We start from the raw sequence: 27,484 nt of genomic DNA, 5'->3' as shown, positions 1-27,484 counted from the left end.
GGTCTTTGAATTGTTAAAAGGTTTTTGCTCTTTTGAACGGTGTTGCCTTGAATGTTCTTTTATATGTCTTCTAGTGCACTGTCCAGAACTTTCTGTAGAGTCTGTAGCTAGAAGTATAATCCTAGATTGTAGTGTAGTGTATGCAACTGGAACAAATGTGATTACATCAACGTAAATTCCTCGCAGTGTTCCTTTCCATCTAAATTTGGTATTATCAGATTTCTTAGTTTTTGCCAGTCCAGTGTACATAAAATGTTATTCTGGTTTTGGTTTGTGAGCTCACTTATTACCAATGAGGCTAAATATCTTTCAATAGGTTTCTTTATTTGTTGTTTGTTTTCCCTCTTTGTGCAATAGCTTTTATCTGTTTTTCTATTAGTTTGTCTTTTATGAAAATGATTAGTTGGAGTTCTTTATATTTTCTGTATACCATTCGTTTGTCATTTATGTGTTTTGGAGTTTCTCCTCCAAATTTGTATACTTTCTCTATAGTGCCTTTGAACAGAAGTCCTTAATTTTAATGTTGGTGATTTTTATCCAGTTTTTAAAAATGATTAGTGCTTTTGGGTCTTGCTTTTAGATTCTTCTCTACTGTGAGATTATAAAAATATTCTCCTGTATTTCTAAAACTTCTAGAAGTTTGCTATAACTATTTAATCCATTGAAAACTGACTCTTATGTGTGGTAGGTGGTAGGGATCCAATTTCCTTTTCTCCACATTGATAGCCAAAGGTCCCAGCACCACTTATTAAATGATCTATCCTTTACTCACTGATCTGCATTACTGCCTGTTTCCATTTATGCTTGGGTGTGTTTCTGAGTTGTGTATTCTTTTTTCCATTGATCAGTTTCTTTATCCCTGGGCCAATACCATGCTATCTTAAAAATGATAGTCTTAATAAATTTGAATATCTGGTAGGGTAAGTCAGCCTTACCCTTTTCTTCTTCAAAGTGTCTTGGCTATTTTTGGCCTTTTAGTCTTTAATATAAATTTTAAAGTTGTTTTTTCAAGTTCTTCAAATACCTTGTTGGACTTATGATGGGGATTGCATGGAATCTATAGATAAATTTGGGGAGAATTGATAGTTTTATGATAGCATCTTCCTTTCTATAAATATAAGCTGTCTATTTGATTAGGTCTTTTAAAAATGTGTTTCAGGATGATTGTATCTTTTCTCCATAAAGGTCTTAGAAAACTTCAGTTAGACTTATTCCCAGATACTTTATATTTTGTTGCTATTGTATCTCCTTGGACTTTTTCATTCCTAGCTGTTGTTGATGGATACAAAGTCAAAATTGGTTTGTTTTTTTTAAATTGAAGTTTGGTTGATTTACAGTGCTGTGCCAAATCTCTGCTGTACAGCACAGTAACTCAGTTGTACACATAGAGACGTTCTTATTTTTAACATTCTTTTCCATTATGGTTTATCCCAGGAGATTAGATATAGTTCCCTGTGCTATACAGTAGGACCTTGTTGTTTATCCATTCTAAATGTAATAGTTTGCATCTACCAACGCCAAATTCCCAGTCCATCCCTCTCCCTCCCCTTCTCCGCTTTGGCAACCTCAAGTCTGTTCTCCGTGTCTGTGAGTCTGTTTCATAGATAGGTTCATTTGTGCCATATTTTAGATTCCACACATAAGTGATATCATATGGTATTTGTCTTTCTCTTTCTGACTGACTTCACTGAGTATGATAATCTCTAGTTGCGTCCATTGGGTTTTGTTTTTTGATCTTACAGCTAACCATTTGCTAAACTAATTTGATGGTAGATTCTTGAGTCTTTAATACAAACTTTCATGTTTTCATGAATGATGATTTTTGCTCTTCTTTTCCAATCCTTATACCTTTTATTTCTCTTTCTTGCTTATTGCACTAAGATTTTCAGGACAGTGTTGAATAGAAATGGGGATAGTGGCATCCTTGTCTTATTCCTGATTTCAAAAGAATATGTTTTTGGCATTTTATTAAGAATGACATTTACTGTAGGTTTTTAGTAAGTGTCCTTTATTAAGTTGAGGAAGTTCTAGGTCTTTTACAAAAGCTTCTATCATGAATGAAATATTTAATTTTACCATTTTTTTTCAGCTCCATTTATTGAGGTTATCATACAGCTTTTCTCTCTTTTCTGTTTATGTATTGAAGAACATTTAAGACCTTGTAATGTTTGACTACCTTTGCATTTCTGAGGCAAATCCAACCTAGTCATGATGTATTTATCTGTGTTATACAAGATTATATTTAGTTTGCCAATATTTTGTTTAGGACTTTTGTTTCTATGTTCATGAGTTAGATTATTCTGTAATTTTACTCTCTTAAGCTCTTCTTGTCTGTGTTTGCCAGTGGCTTTACAAATTTAATTAAGGATTGTTCTCATTCACTAAAATATTTTATACAATATTGGTGCAATATCTATCTTAAAAATTTGGTAGAACTTTCATGTAAAGCTTTTCATGCCCGATTTTTTTGGGGGGAGGTAGGGGGTTTTAACTGTTGTTTCAGTTTTTCAAATAGTTTGGGACTACTGATATTTTCTATTTCTTCTGAGTCTGTTTTGGTAAGTCATATTTTTCCATAAACCTGTCCATTTTATCAGAATGTTCTAAATTATTGGCAAAGAGTTGTTCATAGTATTCTCTTGCCTTTAAAATTTTTACTGTAGGGCTTCCCTTGTGGCACAGGGGTTGGGAATCCGCCTGCCAATGCAGGGGACACGGGTTCGAGCCCTGGTCCGGGAAGATCCCACATGCCGCAGAGCAACTAAGCCCGTGCACCACAACTACTGAGCCTGCGCTCTAGAGCCTGTGAGCCACAACTACTGAGCCCGCATGCTGCAACTACTGAAGCCCGCGTGCCTAGAGCCCGTGCTCTGCAACAAGAGAAGCCACCACAATGAGAAGCCTGCGCACCGCAACGAAGAGTAGCCCCCGCTTGCCACAACTAGAGAAATCCCGTGCACAACAATGAAGACCCAACACAGCCAAAAAAAAAAAAAAAAATTTTTTTTTTTTTTTTTACTGTTATCTGATTTTATACCTTTTTCTTTGTTCCTAATTTATTTCTGTTGTCTTTTTTGGGCTAAATCTCCTGGAAATTTTGTCTTTTTTACTAAACTTGACAGAAAACCAACTTTTGGCAGTGTTAATACTCTGTTTGATTGTTAGTCTAATAGTATTTTAATTAGTAGCTTTGTAGGGGTATAGTTTACATACCATAAAATTCACCCATTAAGTGTACAGTTCAATATTTATCATTGAATTTATACAGTCGTGCAGCTATCACCACAGTACAACAGTGTAGTTGTAGAACATTTCCATCACACCAAAGAGATCCTTTGTGTCCATTTGCAGTCAATTCCCATTCTCATCCCCACTGATCTACTTTCTGTCTCTATAGATTAGCCATTTCTGCACAGTTCATATAAATAGAATTATACAGCATACAGTCTTATACATCTGACTTCTTTCATTGAGCACAATATTTTTGAGTTCATCCACGTTGTAGCATGTACCAGTCGTCCTGTTCCTTTTTATTGCCGAATAGTGTTTCATTACATGGATATATCACATTTTGTTTATACATTCAGTAGTTAATGGATATTAGCTTGTCTTCACATTTTGGCTATTATGAATAATGCTGCAGTTAACATTCCTGTGCAAGCCTTTGTGCGGATTTATGTTTTCATTTCTCTTGGGTAGATACCTAGGAGTGGAATTGTTTGGTTGTATGGTAAATTTATGTTTAACTTAAAAAAAAAAACAAAACCCTGCCAAATTGTTTTCCAAAATGGCTGCACCATTTAACATTCTCACCAGCAGAGTATAAGGGTTGTTTTTCTTCATACTTCATATTGTCTGTGTTTTTTTATTATAGCTATTTTTGAGGTGTGAAGTGGTATCTCGTGGTTTTGATTTGCATTTGCCTGATGACTAATGATGTTGAACAACTTTTCATGTGACTTACTAGCTTTTAAATTATCTTCTTTGGTAAACTGTCTATTCAGATCTCTTTCCGTTTTTAAACTGGGTTGTTTGTCGTATGGAGCTGTAAGAGTTCTTTATACTGTCTGGACAGAAGTTTTTTCTCAGATATATGTGGTGCAAATATTTTCTCTCAATATTTGGCTTATCTTGTTACTTTCTTGATGTCTTTTTTAATTGTAAAATATACAACTTATCATTTTAACCATATTTTAATGTACAACTGTGCAATTCAGTGGCATTAAGTACACTCGCAGTGTGTACATCTATGACCATTATCCATTTCCAGAACTATTCATCATCCCACACAGATACCCATTAAGCAAGAACTCCTCATTCTCCCTTTTTTCCCAGTCCCTGGTAACTTCTTTCTCTTTCTCTGAATTTGCCTATTCTAGATATACTACATAAGTGGAATTATATAATATTAGTTCCTTTTTATCTGGCTTATTTCATTTAGTGCAATGTTTTCAAGGTTCATTCATACATGTATCAGAACTTCATTTCTTTTTATGGCTGAATAATATTCTATTGTATGCTGTATTATTTTGCTGGGGCTGCCATAAAAACATACAGAGATTGGGTGGCTTAAACAACAGAAATGTTATTTCTTATAGTTCTGGAGGCTGAAAGTCTAAGATCAAAGTGTCTGAAGGTTTATTTTTCTCTGAGGCCTTTCTGCTAAGTTGTGAATGGCTGCCTTCTCTCTGTGTCCTCACATGACCTTGTTTTGTTTGCTGTACCTCCCTGGTGTTTCTTCCTCTTTTTTAAGTACACCAATCAGATTGGAAGAGGCTACCCATATGATCTCATTAAAACTTAATTACTGGGCTTCTCTGGTGGTGCAATGGTTAAGAATCCACCTGCCAACGCAGGAGACACGGGTTCGAGCCCTGGTCCAGGAAGATCCCACATGCAGCGGAGCAGCTAAGCCCGTGGGCCACAACTACTGAGCCTGTGCTCTAGAACCCACGAGCTGCAACTACTGAAGCCTGTGCGCCTAGAGCCTGTGCTCTGCAACAAGAGAAGCCACTGCAATGAGAAGCCCACGCACCGCAACAAAGAGTAGCCCCCGCTCGCCGCAACTGGAGAAAACCCACGCACAGCAACGAAGACCCAATGCAGCCAAAAATAAATAAAATAAAATAAATTAATTAAAAAAATAATAAAATAAAACTTAATTACTTCTTTAAAGGCCATATCTCAAAATGCAGTCACCTTCTAAAGAACTGAGAGTTAAGAGTTTCAACATATGAATTTTGGGGAGACAGAATTCAGTCCATAACATAAGTATATGCCACATTTTGTTTATTCAGTTATCTGTTGATGGACACTTGGGTTATTTTCACCTTTTGTCTACTGTGAATAATGCAGCAATGGACATGGGTGTACATGTTTTTGTTTGAACACCTGTTTTCAGTTCTTTTGGGTCTATACCTAGTAGTAGAATTGCTGGGTCATGTAGAAATTCTGTGTTTAACATTTTGAGCAACTGCGGAAATGTTTTCCATAGTGGCTGCACCGTTTTATATGCCCACCAGGGGTTCCGTTTTCCTGAATCCTTGCAGCACCTTTTTTTTTTTTTGCTGCACCATGCGGCATGGGGGATCTTAGTTCCCCAACCAGAGATTGAACCTGTGCCCCCTCCAGTGGAGTCTTAACCACTGGACCGCCAGGGAAGTCCCTAATTGTGGTTTTGATTTGCATTTTCCTAATGACTGATGAATACACTCAATAGAGTATTTTTTCAAGTGTGTTTAATGGCCATTTATAGATTTTCTTTGGAGAAATGTCTATTCAAGTCCTTTGCCCATTTTTTAATTGGATTTTCTTTTTTTTAAGTTGTAAGAGCTCTTTGGATATTCTGGATACTAGACCCTTATCCAGTGTATGATTTGCAATTATTTTCTCCTGTTCTGTGAGTTGTCTTTTCACTCTCTTATGGTGTCCTCTGATGCACAAAATTTTTAATTTTAATGAAGTCCAATTTATTTTTTTCTTTTGTTGCCTGTGCTTTTGGTACCATGCTTAAATAAGAAATCATTGCTGAATCCAAGGTAATGAGGAGTTGCCTATACATTTTCTTCTAAGAATTTTACAGTTTTGGCACTTAAATTTAGTTCTTTGATACATTTTGAGATAATTATTGTTTATAAGGTAAGGATCCAACTTCATTCTTTTGCATGTGGATATCCAGTTTTCTCAGCACCATTTCTTCGAAGACTGTCCTTTCCCCATTAAATTGCCTTGGCACCCTTGTTGACAATCAGTTGACCACATTTGTGAGAGTTTATTTCTGTGTTATTTTATTCCGTTATTCTGTATGTCTGTCCTTTTGCCAGTACCACAAGGTTTTGATTACTGTAGCTTTGTAGTAAGTTTTGAAATCAAGAAATGTGAGTACTCCAAATTTGTGTTCCTTTTAAAGATTGTTTTGACTATTTGAGATCCATTGATATTCTTTATAAATTTTAGGATGGGTTTTTCTATGTTTGCAAAAAATGCTATTGGGATTTTGATAGGTATTATACTGAATCTGTATATTGCTTTGAGTAGTAGTGTCAGCTTAACAATATAAAGTCTTCCAGTCTATGAACATGGGATGCTTTCCATTTTTTTAGGTCTTGTTCAATTTCTTTTTGCAGGGTTTTATAGTTTCTGGTGTACAAATCTTTCACTTCCTTGGTTAAATTTAATACTAAGTATTCTTTTTGATGCTATTGTAAAAGGAATTGTTTTCTTAATTTCTTTTTTGGGTTGTTCATGCTAGTGTATAGAAACACAACCCTATTTTGTGTGTTTCTGCAACTTTGCTGAATTCACAAATTAGCTCTTAACAGTTTTTTGATGTGAATCCTTTAAGATTTTCTACATATAAGATCATGTCATCTGTGAAAAGAGATAACTTTACATCTTCCGTTCCAATTCGGTTGCCTTTTATTCTTTTTTTGCCTGATTGCTCTATTATTATGTTGAGTAGAATTGGCAAAAGTGGACATCCCTGCCTTGTTCTTGATCTTAGGGGAAAAGCTTTCAGTCCTTCATCACTGTGTATGATGATAGCTGTGGATTTTTCATATATGGTCTTCAGTATGTTGAGGAAGTTCCCTTCTATTCCTGGTTTATTGAGTGTTTTTGTCATGAAAGAGTCAGATTTTGTCAAATGTTTTTTCTATGTCAATGGACATGATCATATGGTTTTACCCATTATTCTATTACTATGATGAATTACCTTGATTAATTTTAATATGTTGAGCTACCCTTGCATTCTGGGGTAAGTCCCACTTGGTCATGGTGTATAATCCTTATAATAGCTGCTGAATTCTGTATGTTGGTATTTGGTGAGGATTTTTGAGGAATTTGGTCTGTAGTTTTCTTTTTTCTAGTGTCTTTGTATGGCTTTGTATCAGGGTGATGCTGACCTCATAGAATGAGTTAGTAAGTGTTCTCTGCTCTTTAGTTTTTTGTTTTTTGGGGTTTTTTGTTTCTGTTTTTGTTTTTTTTTGGAAGGATTCCCTTAAAGTTAACAAGAAAATGAGTCCACTTTCACCATACTGTTTTCAGATCGTACTGAAGGTATTAGCTAGCACAATGACAACATTAGATTGAAAGACTTGTAAAGAGTAAAACCTTTTATTTGCAGGTAATATGACTATGTTCCCGTATAATCCATGAGAATAAATGGAAAGTAAGATAATTCAATAAAGTAATAGGATATAAAGTTAAAATATAAAAGTTAATAGCTATTATATATACAGCAACCATTAGTAGATATATGGAAGAGAAAGTACCATTTTTCAATATCAATAGAAATAAAATACTAGAAATAAACATAGCAAGAATATACAGGGCTCCCCTGGTGGCACAGTGGTTAAGAATCCAACTGCCAATGCAGGGGACATGGGTTCAAGCCCTGATCTGGGAAGATCCCACATGCCGCGGAGCAACTAAGCCCATGAGCCACAACTACTGAGCCTGCGCTCTAGAGCCCGCGAGCCACAACTACTGAGCCCTTGTGCCTAGAGCCCGTGCTCCACAACAGGAGAAGCCACCGCAATGAGAAGCCTGCACACCGCAATGAAGAGTAGCCCCTGCTCCCACAGCTATAGAAAAGCCCATGGGCAGCAACGAAGATCCAACGCAGCCAAAATAATAAAATAAATTTAAAAAAAAAAAGAATATACAACAGATGAGTGGGAAAAACATTAAAACAATCTTGAAGGAGCTGTCGGGGAGGAAGAAATTTTCCTCTACCTTTCTGAATTCCTCTGGCTGATCTAAGAATTAAATTGACATAAGAGATTAACAGAAAATCAAACAAAAATTTAATAATATGTATACATGGGAGAGACCCAGGAAAACTGAGTAACTCCTCTCCTCTTCAGTTTTTTAGAAGAGTTTGAGAAAAATTGGTATTCTTCTTTCAGTATTTGTTAGATTTCACCAGTGAAGCCATCTGGTCCTCAGCTTTTCTTTGTTAGGAGGTTTTTGATTGTTGAGTCAATCTCCTTACTTATAAGTCTATTTAGATTTTCTGTTTCTTTTTTTTTTAAATTTTTATTTATTTATTTATGGCTGTGTTGGGTCTTCGTTTCTGTGCGAGGGCCTTCTCTAGTTGCGGCAAGCGGGGGCCACTCTTCATTGCAGTGCGCGGGCCTCTCACCGTCGCGGCCTCTCTTGTCGCGGAGCACAGGCTCCAGACGCACAGGCTCAGCAATTGTGGCTCACGGGCCCAGCCGCTCCGTGGCATGTGGGATCTTCCCAGACCGGGGCTCGAACCCGTGTCCCCTGCATTGGCAGGCAGACTCCCAACCGCTGCGCCACCAGGGAAGCCCCAGATTTTCTGTTTCTTGAGTCAGTTTTGGTAGTATGTGTATATTTCTAGAAATTTTTCCATTTCACCTAAGTTATTTGATTTGTGAACAGTTGTTCATAGTATTCATATATACTTCTTATTCGTAGTAATGTCCCACTTTCATTTCTGCTTTTAGCAATTTGAATCTTCTCTTTTTTTCTTAGTCAGTCTAGCTAAAAGTTTGTCAACTTTGTTGATCTTTGCAAAGAACTTGCTTAAAATTTTTTCCTATTGTTTTTCAATTCTCTATTTAATTTTATCCACTCTGATCCTTATTATTTCCTTCCTTCTGCTAGCTTTAAGTTTAGTTTGCTCTTCTTTTTCTAGTTTTTTTCAGGGGTGCAGTTAGATTATTGATATGAGGTATGGCTCTTTTTAAATGTAGGTGTTCACAACTGTAAAATTTCCTCTTAACATTGCCTTTGCTGTATCTTCTAAGTTTTGCTATGTTGTATTTCCATTTCAGTTCATCTCAGGTGTTTTCTAATTTATGATTTCTTCATTGACCTATTGGTTATTTAAGACTGTGTTGTTTAGGGACTTCCCTGGCAGTCCACTGGTTAAGACTCTGCCTTCCAATGCAGGAGGCATGGGTTTGATCCCTGGTCAGGGAACTAAGATCCCACATGCTGCAGGGTGTGGCCAAAATCTGGAGGAAAAAAAAAAAAAAAAAAAAGACTATGTTGTTTAATTTCCACATATTTGTGAATTTTCCAGTTTTCTTCCTGTTATTGATTTATAGTTTCATTTTATTCTGGTTGGAAAAGATGCTTTGTGTGATTTTAATTTTTTAAAACTTACTATAATATTTGTGCATTAACATATAGTTCATCCTGGAAAATATTCCATGTGTCCTTGAGAATGTGTATTTTATTGTTGTTGAGTGGGATGCTCTGTGTATACCTGTTAGGCCTAATTGATTTATAATGTTTAAGTCTTCTGTTTCCTTTTTGGTCTGTCTGGTTGTTTTATTATTGAAAGTAGGGTACTGAAGTCTCCAGTTATTATTGTAGAACTGTCTGTTTCTTCTTTCAGTATCGTCAATTTTTCTTCATATATTTTGGAGCTCTGTTGTTAGGTGTGCATATATTTATAATAGCTGCATCTTCTTACTGGATTAAACTTTTCTTCCCCCAACATATAATGTTCTCTTTTGCCTCTTGTAACCTTTTTGACTTAACATCTATTTTGTATGACAATAATATAGCCACTCCAGCTCTGTTTTGGTTACTATTTGCTTTCAATATAATTTTCCATCCTTTTACTTTCAACCTCTTTGTATTTTTTTTATCTAAAATGAATCTCTTGTACAAGACACCATATAGTGTTTTTAATCCAGTCTGCCAGTCACTCTCCTTTTAATAGGAGAGTTTAATCAATTTATATTTAAATTCATTGTTGATGAGAAAGGATTTACTTCTGCCATTTAGCTGTTTGTTTTCTGTATGTCTTATATGGTTTTATGTTCCTCAATTTCTCCATTATCACTTTTTGTATTTAGTTGAGTTTTTAATTTTTTAATAAATTTATTTATTTATTTATTTATTTATTTTTGGCTGTGTTGGGTCTTCGTTGCTGCGCTCAGGCTTTCTCTAGTTGCAGCGAGCGGGGACTACTCTTTGTTGTGGTGCACGGGCTTCTCATTGCGGTAGCTTCTCTTGTTGCAGAGCACGGGCTCTAGGCACTTGGGCTTCAGTAGTTGTGGCTCGTGGGCTCTAGAGCACAGGCTCAGTAGTTGTGGCACAGGGGCTTAGTTGCTACGCGGCATGTGGGATCTTCCTGGACCAGAGCTCAAACCCATGTCCCCTGCATTGGCAGGCAGATTCTTAACCACTGTGCCCACCAGGGAAGCCCTAGTTGAGTTTTTTTAGTATACCATTTTGATTCCCTTCTTTTATGTGTATTTTGAAGTTATTAGTGGTAACTTTAGGGATTACAATTAACATCTTAAACTTAAGACAACCTAGTTTGAATAATACCAAATTCATTTCATTAGCATATAAGCTAGTTTCATTAGTGTACAAACACTATGCTACTGTACGTCTCTGTTCCTTCTCCTTTATATTGTTATTGTCAGAGATTACATGTTTATACGTTGTGTGCCCAACAACATAAATTTGTAAAGGTTATTTTATTCATTTACGTCTTAAATCACATAGGAAAAATGTGGAGTTAACAGACAAAAAAGTACAGTAATACTGGTTTTGACATTTACCTATGTAGTTAATTTTAGCAATGTTATTTCTTCTTATGGTTTTGAGTTACTTTTCATTTCACTCTGAAGAACTCCTAACATTTCTTGTAGGGCAGATCTGTTAGGAATGAGCTCCCTTAACTTTAGTTTATCTAGAAATATCTTCATTTCTCCTTCATTCTTGAAGGATAGATTTGCTGCATATAGAATTCTCAGTTGATAATTTTTTTCCTTTCAGAACTTTATGTCAGCCTGACACCTTCTGGCTCCCATGGTGTCTGATGAGAAATTGGGTGTTAATCTTATTGAGGATACCTTGTTTTTGATAGTCGCTTCTCTCTTGATGCTTTCAAAATTCTCCCTTTGTCTTTTGACAGTTTGACCATAATGTGTCTCAATGTATAGCTCCTTGAGTTTATTCTGCTTGGAGTTTGTTGAGCTTCTTGGTTGTGTAGATTTGTATCTTTCATCATATTTGAGAAGTTTTTAGCCATTATTTCTTCAAAATTTTTTCTACTCCTTTGTTTTTCTCTTCTGCTTCTGGACTCTTAAAGTACATGACTCTGCTCATTTTTATTCATTCTTTTTTTCTTTGTGCTCCTGAATTCAATTAAGAATAATTGATAAGTTCAATAAGTTCAGTTGTCTTATCTTCATGTTTGCTGATCTTTTCTTCTGCTTGCTGTAATCTGATGTTGAACTCCTATAGTGAATTTTTAATTTTATTCTACTTTTCAGCTCCAGAATTTGTTTGGTTCCTTTGTATAATTCTGTCTCTTTAATGATATTCTCATTTTGTTCTACATTTCCCCCCTTGATTTCCTTTAGTTCTTTGTCCATGGTTTCCTTCAGCTCATCAAGAATATTTATGACAGTTGATTTAACATCTTAGACTAATAATCTCATTGTCTCAGCTTCCTCGGGAATGGTTTTTGCCAAATTCTTTTTCCTGTGAATTGTCCATACTTTGCTGTTTCTTACTATGTATTGTAATTTTTTTTGTTGAGACCTAGACATTCTAAGTATTATAATGTGGAAACTATGTAAATCTGTCCTCTCACTTCTCAGTGATTGCTAATTTTTGCTCATTAAGGGCTGCAGTCATCTGTTTGTGTTATTTCCAAACTGTTTTTGCAAAGTGTGTAATCCTTTTTGTGTGTGGTTGCAAGTTTCTGTTCTGTTATTGCTGCAGTTAGCTGGTGACCTGACAAAGATTTCCTTAAATGTCTGGATCAAAAAAAGGGACAAAAAGAGTTCTCTTTTAATATTCTGATAGATACCACCAATGGAAGCTGCTGCTGCCTGTTCCAGAAACTGTTGCTCCTGGAGCCAGTGGGCTGCTATCCCCACTGCTACAGGAGGGAGGAGCTGAGGAGTGGGGGATGGTAGTTGGTTCACACATGCTGTTCACTTAGGAAAGATCAACAGCCTTTCCTTTCACGCCCTCTCTTGGTGGTTGTAAGTGTCTGATAAGGTTCTGTAGCTCTAAAATGGTTGATTCCAATTGCTCTTTCTGTCTCAATTTTTACTTTGGTGGAGGGACTGAATTCTAGATCTTTCTACTGCTTTATTTTGCATCAGTGATGTCTTTTGAAGTGCAAATGTTTAGGTTTAAGCTCGATGTCACATTCAAGAATTCTTTGCATAAACCATGGTGACAAAGTTTTTCTCCTGTGTTTAGCATGGTTGGATGGCAAAGCTTTGGTGTGTAGGCAGGCCATATAGAGGCTTGTGGAGGAAGCATGGCTTGATGAGAACCGTCTGGGGAGTACAAGTGAGCTGTGTGGGGCTTACAGAGGGAATTGGTGCATCAGTGCTGGCAGGAAGCCTTTGGGTGCCAGTTTACATGTTAATAAGACTGCAGGAAAGCCATCTGCAGGTTGAGTTGCTGAGGTTGTAAGTTTGCTCAGGGACTTAATGTTCTGGGCACGTGACTGAGCAGAGTTCTACTGGATATCCTCATACCCAAACCACTAACCCACTCTGCATCAGCTGGAAGCCACAGGAGAGCAGAGCCCCTTTCTTCTGTGGTGTCCCTTCAGTGCCCTCTATCAAGTAAGCTTAACAGCTTCATGTTTATTTTAAAAGGAGAAATGCTCAAAGGAATTCCATGTTGTCACAGAGCATATATTGCAAGGTGAATATAGAGCTACAAGGCAATAAATTGATGAGCAGCACGTAAGATATCAAATAGTGTTTAAATTAATAGGCCATCGTTTGAGGCTTGAAATTTTACTATAAATATACCAGTCCTCAGTATAATCATTGAAAACCTCCAACTTAGAGATCTTATAAAATAGAGAATTGAGTCGCTATATGTGGTCTCAGAGATGAAACCTCTGGAGTATCCTAAGCAGAAATTACTCTAAATTGTCATCAGTTCACTTCCATTGCACACCCAAGGAAGTGAGAGTGTTTCTTTAATTTATTATTGATTAACCCATATTCTTTTGTAGGAGTCCATTGATACCTTTCTAAACTTGAAGAATAGCCTTAACGTTACGCATTAAAAACTTACCCCCTTCTTATCACAATAATGTACTTTTAAGAACAGATATATTTATATGATATTTTGAAAGCTTGAGTTATTTGGGCTTTCAAATACTTTGTGACTGTAACTGTATGTGAAAATTTTAAATTTTCTTAATGAATATTTATATCACAGCTTATATGAAGGCTTTATATTCAGTTGGATTCATTGTACCTTTCTGATTGGTCCATGGTGCCCTGGCATGCTGTATTGATGTATACATATTTTGAATATCATTCCTGCTTACATGTGCAATAGATACTTAATTTGGTTGGTAAGGGAATGGAGATAATAGGTAAAATCCTTGATCCTTGTGCAGATTCTTTTTTTTTTTTTTTTTTTTAGATTTTCAGTGAGAGATAGTTTCTTACTAGGTTACATATTGACTCTTTTGCAGTAAGCTTTTCTTGTGCATACCTGTCCTAGGAAAAACAATTTGCATATACATATATTATAGGAATAGAGGCTCAGTAGATACCCTTTTATTTCAAGCAATAACAAATTATTGCTGAGAATAATTAAATAGTATTTTCCCCAAAGATTGTATTACTTAATCCTTTACCTGTTTTATATAAGTTCTCTTTAACTTTTTTGTTCTCAGATTCTTGGCTTTTATTGTCAAGTATATGTATAGTCAATTCTAGTACACTTAGTAGCTAACTCAAAGCAAATATTTACATTTTATTTATAGCTGTCATTTTTCTCCCAATTTGTTTATCTCTCTAATATCTCTGTTGATGATTCTTCTAATATTTCTTTATAAGCCAGGTAGTCTTAAGTGAGTCTTGTTAGTCTAATAGTCAGTAGTATAAGTAGTAGAAATAATTTTATTTAAAAGTATTTTGTATTTGTCTTCAGGATAAGCGTACTTTAAAAATTATTATTAAGTAGTTCCCTGGTTACCAGAAACACAATTCATGTAACTTTTCTGTGTTTCAGAAACCTTTTTCCGAAAAGGACAAAGGAACTCAAGTCAGTTGTACATAGTGCTCCTGGTTGGAAATTATTTGGTAAAGTCCCTCCCAGAGAGAATCTTCAGAAAACTTCCAGAATCATTCAGCAGGTAAGGACTAATGTAGCCATGTGGTTTGTCTTGCTTTTCAGATATTCTTTTCTAGATAATTAACCATATTCTACTTTCATTCCTTTTTTTTTTTAAACATGTAAGATTTTGGGACTATAGATATTTGTAGTAACTTTAAATTTTTTTTAAAGCATGACATATTTTCAGTTATCTTTTATGGTTGTGAAAATTCTTTACAGTCATAGAACATTGATTTTGTTTCCTAGTTATTCCTTGGATAGCTTTTTTTTTTTCCTTAGCAAACCATTGTCACCACAGACTTTGACTTCTAGCTGAACATGGTAGCATTTGCCAGAGGCACAGATTTTATGGATAATGGGTAGTTGTGAACTGATAAAGCAGCATATAGTGAAAACTGAGTAGATTTTGAGGTCGAACTCTTTCCTTGGTCACTTTTCTGGTTTTCTGTCTTAACCAAGGACTTTGTGAGACGGGCGGGTATATAGTCTGTTTCTAGTAATTTAGGAGCCAGTTCTTCTGTTATCTGTTTTAATATGCATATTCTTGAGTTCTTAAGAATTTCAGATCTTGTTTGACTCCTGAGCTTGTGCTTCTCAGTACTAGGAGATAAGTGAGACTGGAATGCAGTGAGACTGTATCAATTTGTAGCATTTTTAATTTTAGAGAAGCTGTTTCTCAGAAGATAAAATAATAAATTTCCTATTTCTCTCCTTCCAGTTGTAATTTATCAAATTTAGCACATCCAGCATTTATAAAAATAATCACATTAAAGCAATAATCATCATTCAAATTGGAAAAAATGCCTTCCTTTAAGTATTTAATAGTGTTCTTTTTATTGCTCAGAAGAAAAACTGTTTTCCCAAGTAAATGAGAACATAATTTTAGATCTTTAAAAGCATTTGTTATAGTTAATTTTATTTACAAGTAATTAAAATAGTGACCAGTTTATATGTTGCTGAGACTTAAAACTGTAGTGCTGTGATTCCCAAGCTGTGTGCCTAGGGCACCCCATGTGCTGCAGCTAACGCAGGGGGGAGCCATGGCAAACTCAGTGACGCTACACATCTGCTGGATACGGTGCAGACTGATAGCTTGAGGTAGTACACAATTTCAACATTAAATGGCAATATATTATTTTCTGTGGCATCGTATCCTTGTGAATCTGGTTTTTCCAAGTTTGCTATGATAAAAATCAGATACTGTGCAAAAATCAGTGTGGAACAGGAAATGAAGGTGATGGTGTCCAATCTGATTTCAAGGTTTGTGAAATTGTACAGTGCACAAAAGGCACACATGCCCAATTAGTAATTAATTGTGGTTATTTAAGAATGCAATAAAACATTTTTCTTTTAATTTATGTGTACTATTTTTTCAAGTGGCTACTAAGTGCTAAGACATAAATCTTTACTTAATTGTTGGACATAGCTACTTATTAAACAGAATGTTTAAGGATTTCTGTTGGTTTAGGGGGCACCAAGAAAAAATTACTGAGACACTAAGGTTACTGTTAATCTAAGAAAGTTTGGGAATCTTTGCTATCTGGACATCTTAAATTTTAACTCTTTTTTCGTGAAGTCTTTCAGAAGACCAAGTTTGCCCTCTAGAGGCAAAAACAGTGGTCTTGCTATTGAAGGTTTGTATTCTTGACTTTATGATAGTTTACCTGAAATATGTTTGTACATATACTTTAATATCTTTATGTAAACTAACATTCTGTGATATTTTCTTACCATAGATCTCTAAATAAATTACTAGTGGATAATTATCTGTTTACCGACATGTCTGTGCCTTTAATCTGCTGTTTTCATTTTGGAAAGCCAAGGCCTCACCTCCTCTCTCCTTTTTATATATATGTTGTTTGAAAATTTGATTAGTGGTCAGGAAAAAACAACTCTTATTTTCATATGGGAAGAAGGAGTGAGTTGAAATGCAGTTTCTATCCTCTGTCCCTTTTCTGACCTTTTACACATGATGATTTCTCCCAGCTGCTTCTTTTAATTTTTGAGTTTTCCATTTGTGTGTAGGCGCTAATGTGTATTTTGGTGCCTTTTTCATGGTTCTGTTTGTTTTTGGGGGGCTGTGATGGATAGCGAAGTCATTGTTCCTCTGACTGTTTTCCACGTTCAAAAATATGTATCTCTTTCACCATGTGATGGAATATGTTTCTGCCTCTCCTTTTCTGCTTTCTCTTTCCCTACTGTTTGTGTCCTTTACTCCCCATTTGTCTCACTTTGCTGTTCTCTTCACTGCAATTGTCATTTTAAAAGTGGGCATGATTTTCTTTTATTGGTAATGGTAAAGTTATAACTTTCTGTCTCTATTCCCACTTGAAAACATTTTTTTACAGCCCTGATTTCTAAACTCTGTAAAATATTATCAATATAAAACTACATTTGAGATCCTTGACCATCTATCTACTCCTTTCAAATGTGTGTTATATGTTTGGAATCAGAAATTTAAAATGATGTTAAGAGTAAAGCCGTGAAGAGTGTTAAGACACATCTGTCATGTTTTAGGATAAGGTCTTAAGTTAGTAAGGCTATAGAAAATGAAGATAACTAGTATTCCGGTGTAAAACTGCCTGAAACAGTGAGGCAGTGCTAGAAGTACTAAGGAAAAAATAGATTCCTTTGACCTTCCTAAAGATGCCTCACTTGCTTATTGAATGGCAAAACAGTAAAATTTGTTAGAATATTAGAGTAGTAGTAGTATTTTATAGGATAATTATTTTATTAAGCAAATATTCAGAAAGGAGTTGCCATATTCTTAAGGATGAGTATATGTTTGGGGGCCAGAATTTTTTTCTAGTGGAAAGACACCTATAAGATTATAAACCAAACTATAGAGTAAAGTAGTGTTTGACTTACAATCTTTTTCCTCTGTTGTTAATTGCACAAATAACACGATTATGTTCTCTATAAAATATAAAACATTATAGGGCGATATGTCTCATTTTACTTTCCCTTCATATTTTTAGGCCTTTTAAAATTCAGTTTTTGTATGGAAAACACAATTATTTTCATGTGTGTATATTTTTACATATATGGTGTTATTTTTTTCCACGAACAAAATGTTACTATATATAAATTTTTTTTGCCTTACTTTATGTGTTTTGTACCTATAGATTTTCAGAGATATATGAAGTTCAAAAGTGAAAGATACTTGTAGGTTAAATATTTTTTAAAGTTTTATTCTTGTAAATTTTATTAAAGGTCTGATCAGTTTTAGTGCTTTCCATGTTAACAGTAAAGAAACATAAAAATCATTTTAGAGTAATAACAAAGTCAGACCGACTCAAGTTTGGCATTTAACTTGACAGTCAATTCCCAAATCACATGAATATTCATAATATTATTTTATGAGGATTATCACATGTGTTCTCTTGCAGGTGTGAAATTCCTGCTTGTGGCCATTTGAACCAGTTGGTGAGCCATGTTAAAAATTGCATCTATTAATTATAAATAGTATTTCAGTTATATTGTAGTTCAGTTGATCTAAGTTTTTGGTTTTTCTAAATTAATAGGCTGAAGTTGGAATACAGCTACATAGTTTGTCTTATGACCTCCAAACTGCAAGTGAGAATTATTTCAAATGCGCCATGTTATGTATAATTGTAACATGATTGCATACTAGATTGAGTATACTCTATTTATGTCAAACTGACAGTCTTTCAGTAGAAAGTGATTTTTTTGGCACTGTTTTTATATTGGCATCTTTTTCATTATGAGGAAATTAGATTGGAGTACTTAGATGATATTTCATGTTTTTCATCACTCATGTCTTTTTCTGAGTGATGTTTTAGTTGAGTGGTTGAATCACTTTCAGATATCTTTTGGCAGGCAAGGAAAAAAGTTTTAAGGCACTAACTGATTTCTTAATATGAGCATTTCAAATTGTCTAAAAGTAGGATAGGTCACGCTGCTCAATTAAGCCTTTGATTTTGAAATTGTTAACTTCAGGAACAATAGCGCTGTGGAAAGGACTAGAATACACGTGCTTTGTGAGCAGTAAATATATAACACTTTGCAAGTGTAGAGCTTAATTTTCTGGTTACTAACTTTATTGGTGTATGTAGCATTAGGATACTTGAAAACAGTTTGTTGGTTTTAGTTATGCTTAAATATGGATACCTTTGGTGTAAAATTTGAGTGAGCACTGCAATAAATGAACTACTTCCTTCATTGTTGTTAAATTGTGGAGGGGCTGGACTAAGTTCGGAATTTGTTTTTGATAAGTCCTTAAAACTGTTACACACTTGCATATTTTTTCACCTTTATTTACCTATTGTATTGTCACCTTGAATTTATAACAGCTCTGGGCCTGTGCTTCGGGGAGAGGGGAGAATTATGAGCCTTAAGAAAGAAGGTTAAATTAGGTAAAGAAAACGAAAAGAATAAAGCACTAACCCCTTTAGGAAGAGTGTTCTCACTGTCCACTGAAACTCAAAAGTTGAGTCACTCTGTATACACATCAGGCTATTTTGGCTTTTACATTGTCTTTAAAAGAGAAGCTCCTATTCTATTCTTTCTTCTCTCCAGACCCCATATTTTACTTCAAGAAGCTGTTCAAAGACTCCTGCCACCCTCCGTTTGAACCGATAGACTGATCTTTTCTCACATTCCCTCCTAGTACACCTTCTTTCTGGTGAATCCCTTTAGATACAGAGCTCAAGGCATCAGAATGTGGTAGGATATCATTCTGTGACCATCTTACTCTGTGACCTCGTGTTAGCAAGCTCTAAACCTTTTCTCTAGTAGAACTTGAAGGACAAAATTCTTTAATTGATCCTAGATTCTTCTCGAAGATTGTCTGGCTTTCATTTCAATGAATGTGTAATTTATTCAACATACATTGACTGTGAATAATACCATAAGCATGGTTCAGGTTCTTGGGAAATAGATAAATATAAGTTCTAGCCTTTCAGTTATTCTAGTATAACTGTAGGAAGGAGGGGGAAGGTTCATATGTGGTTTTAATATAGTGTAGTGAGTGCTGTAATACAGTTGTGAACCAAAATACGAGAGTAGAGATGAAAGAGTGATTAATTCTGCTCAGGATGACATGCAGTTTCTGTGTTATGAAGTATACTAGTAGGAGTTCACCAGGTAGACAAGATGGGGAAAGCCATTCCAGATAGAGAAAATTGAATGAACAAGCAGGAATGCACCAGACTTGTTTAGCTCAATTTTAGGTCAGTATTTCAGGGAAGTAGGGTAGATGGTGAAGGTCATCAGCCACAAGGTTAGAAAGTTGGGTTTTAACCAAAATACTTTTAAATAAGGCACTGAGACATCAAATTCATATACTGGAAAAATTCTGGAGGCATTGTAGAAGTTAAATTAGAAAAGAGTGGGTTTGCAAACAAGGACATTAAGATTTATTGTAGTAGTCTATGATTCTGGTTCTCAAACATAGTGGATTACGTAGGGAATGTGTTAAAAATACAGATCCCTCAGCTCTTTACTTTGAGTTCTTAATGTCAGTTTTGTGTTTTTCAATTCTTGTGTTGCTGGTTGTTTCTTTTTCAAATCTGCTATATCACTTTTTGCAGTTTACAGTTCCCTGCTGAAATTTCAAGCTTGGCCTTTATCTCCTTAAACATAGTAAGTATAGTTTTTATAGCCTGTGTCTGATAATTCCAATGTCTGGAAATTCTATAGGTCTGTTTATATTGAATATTGATTCTGCTAGTTTTTGTTAGCAGATGCTATTTTATCTCTGTGTGTGCCTGGTTACCTTTGCTTGGGTGCTGGATATAATATTTGAAACATCGTATGTAGAAAACAATTTGAAGTACATCTTGGTTACTTCCAAGTTTTATCAACAGTGAATAAAGCTGCTATAAACATCTGTATGTAAGTATTTTTGTGGGTGTAAGTTTTCATTTCTTTTGGGTAAATACCAAGGAGGCTGGTTGCTGAATCATATGGTATTCTAATTTTGTAAGAAACAGCCAAACTGTCTTCCAAAGTGACTGTACCATTTTGCATTCCCACCAGCAATGAATGAGCATTCCTGTTGTTCCACATCTTCACCAGTATTTGGTGTTGTCAGTGTTTCGAATTTTGACCATTCTAATAGGTGTGTAGTGGTATCTGATTGTTTTAATTTGTAATTCTGAATGAACATTAATTAGAACATATTTTCATATGTTTACTTGTCATCTGTATATCTTATTTAGTGAGGTGTCTTTTCTGATCTTTTCCCATTTTTAATTGGATCATTCATTTTCTTATAATAATAAAAACAGAACTCAATAGAGTTTTAAGAGTTCTTTGTATATTTAGTATAACAGTCCTTTACCAGATGTATCTTTTGCAAGTATTTCCTCCCAGTCCATATCTGGTTTTCTCATTCTCTTGACAGTGTCTTTCACAGAGTAGAGGTTTTTAATTTTTATCAAGCCCTGCTTCTCAATTATTTCTTTCATGGATTGTGCCTTTGGTGTTGTATCTAAATAAAGTCATCACCATACCAAAAGTAATCTAGGTTTTCTCCTGTCTTCTATAGTTTTATAGTTTTTTGTTTTACATTTAGGTCTATAATCCATTTTGAGTTAATATCTGTGAAGAGTGTAAGTTCTATGTCTAGATCCATTTTTTTGCATGTGGATGTCCACTTGCTCCACGCCATTTGTTGAAAAGACTACCTTTGCTCCATTTTATTGCCTCTGCTCCTTTGTCAAAGATCAGTTGACTGTGTTTATGTGGAACTGTTTCTGGGCTGTCTGTTCTGTTCCATTGAATTATTTGTCTAGTCTTTTGTCAACACTGCTCTGTATTGATTACTGTAGCTTTATAGTAAGTCTTGAAGTCGGGTAGTGTCAGTCCTCCAACTTTATTCTTCTTCTTCAATACTGAGTTTGCTATTCTGGGTCTTTTGCCTCTACATATAAACTTTAGAATCACTTTGTCAATATCCAAAAAGTTACTTGCTGGGATTTTGATTGGGATTGTGTTAAATTTGTAGATCAAGTTTGGAAGAACTGACATCTTGGTAATACTGACTCTTCCTATCCATGAACATGGACTGTCTCTTCCTTTAGTTAGTTCTTCTTTGGTATCTTTTATCTGAGTTTCGTAATTTTCCTCATGTAGATATTGTATATATTTTGTCAGATTTGTATCTAAGTATTTCATTTTGGGGGATGCTAATGGAAATATTAATGTGTTTTAAATTTGAAATTCCATTTATTTATAGCTGGTATATAGGAAAGCAATTGACTTTCCTAATATCCTGCAACCTTGCTGTAATTGCTTATTAGTTACAGGAATTTTTTTTACTGTTCTTTCAGATTTTCTACACAGACAAGTCATGGCATCTGAAAACAAAAATAGTTTTATTGTTTTCTTTTCCAATCAGTATACCTTGTGTTTCCTTGTCTTGTCTTGTTGCATTAGCTAGGACTTCCCATACAATGTTGACAAGCAGTGGTGGGAGGGGACATCCTTGCCTTGTTCCTGATCTTAGAAACCTTCGAGTTTCTCACCATTAGATATAATATTAGCTATAGGTATTTTGTAGATGTTCTTTATCAAGTTGAGAAGTACCCTTATGTTCCTTCTTTAATGAGGGTTTTTGTCATGAATGAGTTGAATTTTGTCAAATGCTTTTTCTGTATTGATATGATCTTGTGATTTTTCTTTCTTAGCTTATTGATGTGATGGATTACATTAATTGATTGTCAGATGTTGAGCCAGCCTTGCATACATGGGATAAATCCCACTTGATCATGGTTTATAATCCTTTTTATACATTATTTGATTCGATTTGCAAATATTTCATTGAGGATGTTTGCAGCTATGTTTCTGAGAGGTATTGTTCTGTAGTTTTCTTTTAATGTCTTTGCCTGTTTTAATATTAGGGTAATGCTGGCTTCATTGATTAAATTAGGAAGTATTCTTCTGCTTCTATCTTCTGGAAGAGATCATAGGGAATTGGTATAATTTCTTCCTTAAATGTTTCTTAAAATTTGCTGGTGAAGCCATCTGAGCCAAACTGCTTTCTCTTTTGGAAGGTAATTAATCATCAACACAATTCCTTTCCTCCTTCCTTCTTTCCCTTCTTCCTTCCCTCCTTCTCTCCCTCCCTTTCTCCCTTCTTCCTTTCATTTTTTCCAGCTTTATTGGGGGTATAATTGTTGATTCAATTTTTTAAATAGATAACAGGACTGTTCAGATTGTCTCTTTCTTCTGTGAGTTTTAACAGATTGTGTCTTTAAGGAATTTATCCATTTCATCTAAGTGTCAAATTTATGGGCATCTGATTGTTCATAATATTACTTTAACGTACATCAGATCTGTAGTGAGGTCCCCTCTTTCATTTATGATATTTGTAGTTTGTGTCTGCTTTCCTTCTTCCTCTCTCCTTCCCTTCCTCCCTCCATCCTACAGTTTGTAATATGCATTTACAGCTAATCTAAGCCCACTTTAAAATAACATTTACCACTTCATGTGTAGTGCAAGTACTTTATAATAACAAAATACTCCTAATTCCTTCCTTCCATCCCTTGTGTCTTTGCTGTCATTCATTTCACTTATACATGAGCATGCTCTCACACATACACACGCACACACAAACATATGTAACTGAATATATCGTTATTATTTTGAACAAACTGTTATCTGTTGGATCAGTTAAGAATAATAAAAATAAAATTTTTATTTTACCTTCATGTATTTCTTTCTGATGCTCTTTCTTTCTAGATGTAGATAAAAGTTTCTGATGTGTCATTTTCCCTCTCTCTGAAGAGCTTCTTTTAATAGATCTTGCAAGGCAGATTTATTGGCAACAAATTCTCTCAATTTTTTGTTTGTTTGGAAAAGTCTTTTTTTCTTCTTTTTTTTTGAAGGATAATTTCATAGGGTACAGAATTTGAGGGTTTTGCCTTTTTTCCCTCAACACTTTAAATATTTCTCTGTACTCTCTCCTTGCTTGTATGGTTTCTGAGAAGTTGAATGTAATTGTTATCTTTGCTTTTGTATAGGGAAGGAATTTTTTTCACCTCTGGCTTCTTTCAAGATTTTTTTTTCAATCTTTGATTTTCTGCAGTTTAAATATGATATGCCTACGTATAGTTATTTGGGCATGTTTCCTGCCAGATTTTGTGTTCTGAACTTCATGATCTGTGGTTTGGTGTTGACATTAATGTATAGAAATTCCTGGTTATCATTCCTTCAAATATTGCTTCTACTCCATTTTCTCTCTAGTTGCTGGCTGCAGCTAGAGAAAGCCCACACACAGCAATGAAGACCCAACGCAGCCAAAAATAAATAAAATTAAATCTTTAAAAAAAAAAAGTTCCTTTTCCCCTCCTACTGCTGGAAGCACAAGGAGATTTTTCTCTGACATGCACTGTGAGTACCTGATAGAGTTCCTGGAGGTAAAACTTGCAAAAGTATGTGGGTCTGGGATCTCTTGGAGTCTTAGCGCTCAGACCTGTCAACATTGAGCCTCTAGCAATTTGTCAATTACAGTTCAGGTTTTCCTACCCTGGCATTGATTCCCACAGAGGTTTCTTCATAGGTTTCTGCTCTGGTAAGTTGTGATTCTCTATATCCACCTGTCTATTTCTCTAATTTTGGGGCAGCAGTTTGCCCTGTGACCTCATTTCTCTGAGGAATCTAAGAAGAGTTGTTGATTTTTTTAGTTTGTTCAGCTTTTTACTTATTGGAATGGGTTGGCAACTTTTAAGCTTCTTGCATGCTGGAGCAGAAAACAGAAGTTGAAATGCTAATACTTTGTTAAGGATTTTTGCCTCCATTTTCATTTGAGATATTGGTCTGTAATTTTCTTTTAATATCTTTGTCTGATTTTGGTATTGGGATAATGCTGAAATCATTGAATGAATTAAGAGTTTTTTCTTCGTCTCCATTCTAAAAGAATTTGTGTAGAATTTGTATTTTTTCTTCCTTAAATGTTTGATGAAACTTGGCAGTGAAATTATCTAAGCCAAGATTTCTCAAGCTCAGCACTATTGATATTTTAGGTCTTGTAATTTTTGTTCTTGGGGGCCTTTCCTGTGCAGTGAAGGATTTAGCAGCATCCCTGGCCTCTGCCCAGTAGATGCCAGTAGCATCCCCTCACAGTGTGGCAACCAAAAATGTCTCTAGATGTTGCCACATATTCCCTGGGGCCAAAGTCTACCCCAATTGAGAATTACTGACATAAACCATGTATGCAGGGGAGACTTCCCTGGTGGTCCAGTGGTTAAGACTCCACGCTCCTAATGCAGGTGGCCCAATTTCGATCCCTGATCAGGGAAGTAGATCCCGCATGCCGCAATGAAGATCCTGAAGATCCCACGTGCTGCAACTAAAAAAAAAAAAAAAGATACTGCATGCTACAACGAAGCTCCTGCCTGCCGCAACTAAGACCCAGCGTAGCCAAATAAATAAATAAATATTTTTACAAAAAACAAGTATGCAGGGGTTTTCGTTGTTATTGTTGAATAGCTTTTTAATTATAAATTTAATATTTTAATTGATATAAGGGTATGACATTTTCTATTTTTTCTTTTTTTTTCCCACATCTTTATTGGAGTATAATTGCTTTACAGCATTGTGTTAGTTTCTGCTATACAACAAAGTGCATCAGCTATATGTATACATATATCCCCATATCCCCTCCCTCTTGAGCCTCCTTCCCACCCTCCCTATCCCAGCCCTCTAGGTCGTCACAAAGCGTCGAGTTGATCTGCCTGTGCTATGCAGCAGCTTCCCACTAACCAATCCATTTCACATTTGGTAGTGTATATATGTCAATGCTGCTCTCTCACTTCGTCCCAGCTTCCCATTCCCCCCCTGCATCCTCAAGTCTGTTCTCTACATCTGCGTCTTTATTCCTGACCTGCCACTAGGTTCATCAGTACTGTTTTTTTAGATTCCATATATCTGCGTTAGCGTACGGTATTTGTTTTTCTCTTTCTGACTTACTTCACTCTGTATGACAGACTCTAGGTCCATCCACCTCACTACAAGTAACTCAATTTTGTTCCTTTTTATGGCTGAGTAATATTCCATTGTATATGTGTGCCACATCTTCTTTATCCACTCATCTGTCGATGGACATTTAGGTTGTTTCCATGTCCTGGCTATTGTAAACTGTCCTACAATGAACATTGTGGTACATGTATCTTTTTGAATTATGGTTTTCTCTGGGTATATGCCCAGTAGTGGGATTGCTGGGTCATATGGTAGTTCTATTTTTAGTTTTTTAAGGAGCCTCCATAGTGTTCTCCATAGTGGCTGTCAATTTACATTCCCACCAACAGTGCAGGAGGGTTCCCTTTTCTCTACACCCTCTCCAGCATTTATTGTTTCTAGATTTGTTGATGATGGCCATTCTGACCCATGTGAGGTGATACCTCATTGTGGTTTTGATTTGCATTTCTCTAATGTTTAGTGATGTTGAGCATCTTTTCATGTGTTTGTTGGCCATCTGTATGTCTTCTTTGGAGAAATGTCTATTTAGGTCTTCTGCCCATTTTTGGATTGGGTTGTTTGTTTTTTGATATTGAGCTGCATGAGCTGCTTGTATATTTTGGAGATTAATCCTTTGTCAGTTGCTTCGTTTGCAAATATTTTCTCCCATTCTGAGGGTAGTCTTTTCATCTTGTTTATGGTTTCCTTTGCTGTGCAAAAGCTTTTAAGTTTCATTAGGTCCCATTTGTTTATTTTTGTTTTTATTTCCATTTCTCTAGGAGGTGGGTCAAAAAAGATCTTGCTGTGATTTATGTCATAGAGTGTTCTGCCTATGTTTTCCTCCAAGAGTTTTATAGGGTCTGGCCTTACATTTAGGTCTTTAACCCATTTTGAGTTTATTTTTGTTTCTATTTTTTCTTGAGTCAGACTTGGTTAACTTATGTCTTTTAAGAGATTTTTACATTTCACCTCTGTTGTTGGACTTATTGGAAATAAATTGTTAATAATATTCTCTTTTTATCCTTTTAATGTCTACTGGTTATGTGATAATGGATACAGATTATCTCTCATACATTCCTGATTTTAGTAATTTGTCTTTTTTTCTTGATCAGTTTTGACAGAAGTTATCAGTTTTACTGATCTTTAAAAACATATACCTCTTTTGTTTCACTGATTTTTACCTCTTTCTCTGTTTCTATCTCATTTATTTTTGCTCTTTATTATTTACTTTCCTCTTGGTTCGAATTTGTTTTTTCTAGATTTTTAAGGAGGATCATTGATTTTAGACCTTTTATCTTTTTAATATGTGGATTAAGCTATACATTTCCCTCTAACTATGCTTTAGCTGCATTTTACAAGTTTCAGAATTTTGATTTTCATTCGATTCAAAATGTTTTCTCTGTTATTTCTTTTGTCATGATTCTTTGGAAATGTGTTGTTTTAATTTTCAAATATTTTAGAATTTTCCCAGATGTTTCTGTAAATAATTTCTAATTTAATTCCATTATGCTCATACAGTATACATTATGAAATTTTAGTCTTTTTCAATATATTGAGACTTGTTTTATGTCCTAGATATAGCTTGTCTTAGGGAATGTTCCTTGTGTCCTTGAAAAGAATGTGTATATTCTGCTGATGTTGGGTTAGTGTTGTATAAATGTCAGTTAGGTCATGTTAGATGATAGTGTTGTTCAAGTCTTGTATAATTTTGCTGATTTTCTATTTGTTCTGTGAATTACTGAGAGAGGAGTAATAAAATGTCCACCATAATCTACTTGGCTATTTCTCCTTTTGCTCTTTTTTTTCTCTTTTTGTTTTGAAGCTTCGTATTTATGTCTTCTAGATGAATCGACCTTTTTACCATTAATGTAATGTCTTTTTTGCCCTGGTAATGGTTCTTACTATGAAGTTTTTGTCTAACTTTAATTTAGCCACTGAAGCTTGCTTTCACTTAGTG

General features: G+C 35.2%; 1 protein-coding gene across 7 annotated transcripts in view; it reads left to right on the top strand.

Annotated features, from left to right (window-relative positions):
- The window catches only part of TBC1D12 (TBC1 domain family member 12), a 120,692-nt gene that overhangs the window by 60,934 nt on the left and 32,274 nt on the right, over positions 1-27,484 (top strand). For 3 of the 7 annotated variants that reach the window (XM_061170878.1, XM_061170541.1, XM_061170648.1), the window contains exon 2: positions 14,500-14,623. The exons of 1 other annotated variant lie outside the window; for it this stretch is intronic. Coding sequence is in view for 2 of the 6 variants with exons in the window: in XM_061170541.1 (XP_061026524.1) it covers positions 14,500-14,623 (124 nt within the window). In the remaining 4 variants the exon portion in view is untranslated. Of the gene's footprint in view, positions 1-14,499; positions 14,624-17,993; positions 18,031-20,169; positions 20,209-27,484 lie in introns of those variants that run through there. 3 more of the 7 variants (XM_061170804.1, XM_061170728.1, XM_061170921.1) reach the window with 2 other exon arrangements.

Source organism: Eubalaena glacialis, chromosome 1 (assembly GCF_028564815.1).
Source record: "Eubalaena glacialis isolate mEubGla1 chromosome 1, mEubGla1.1.hap2.+ XY, whole genome shotgun sequence".
NCBI classification, from domain to species: Eukaryota; Metazoa; Chordata; class Mammalia; order Artiodactyla; family Balaenidae; genus Eubalaena; species Eubalaena glacialis.
This window is presented reverse-complemented; position numbering and strand designations above follow the sequence as displayed.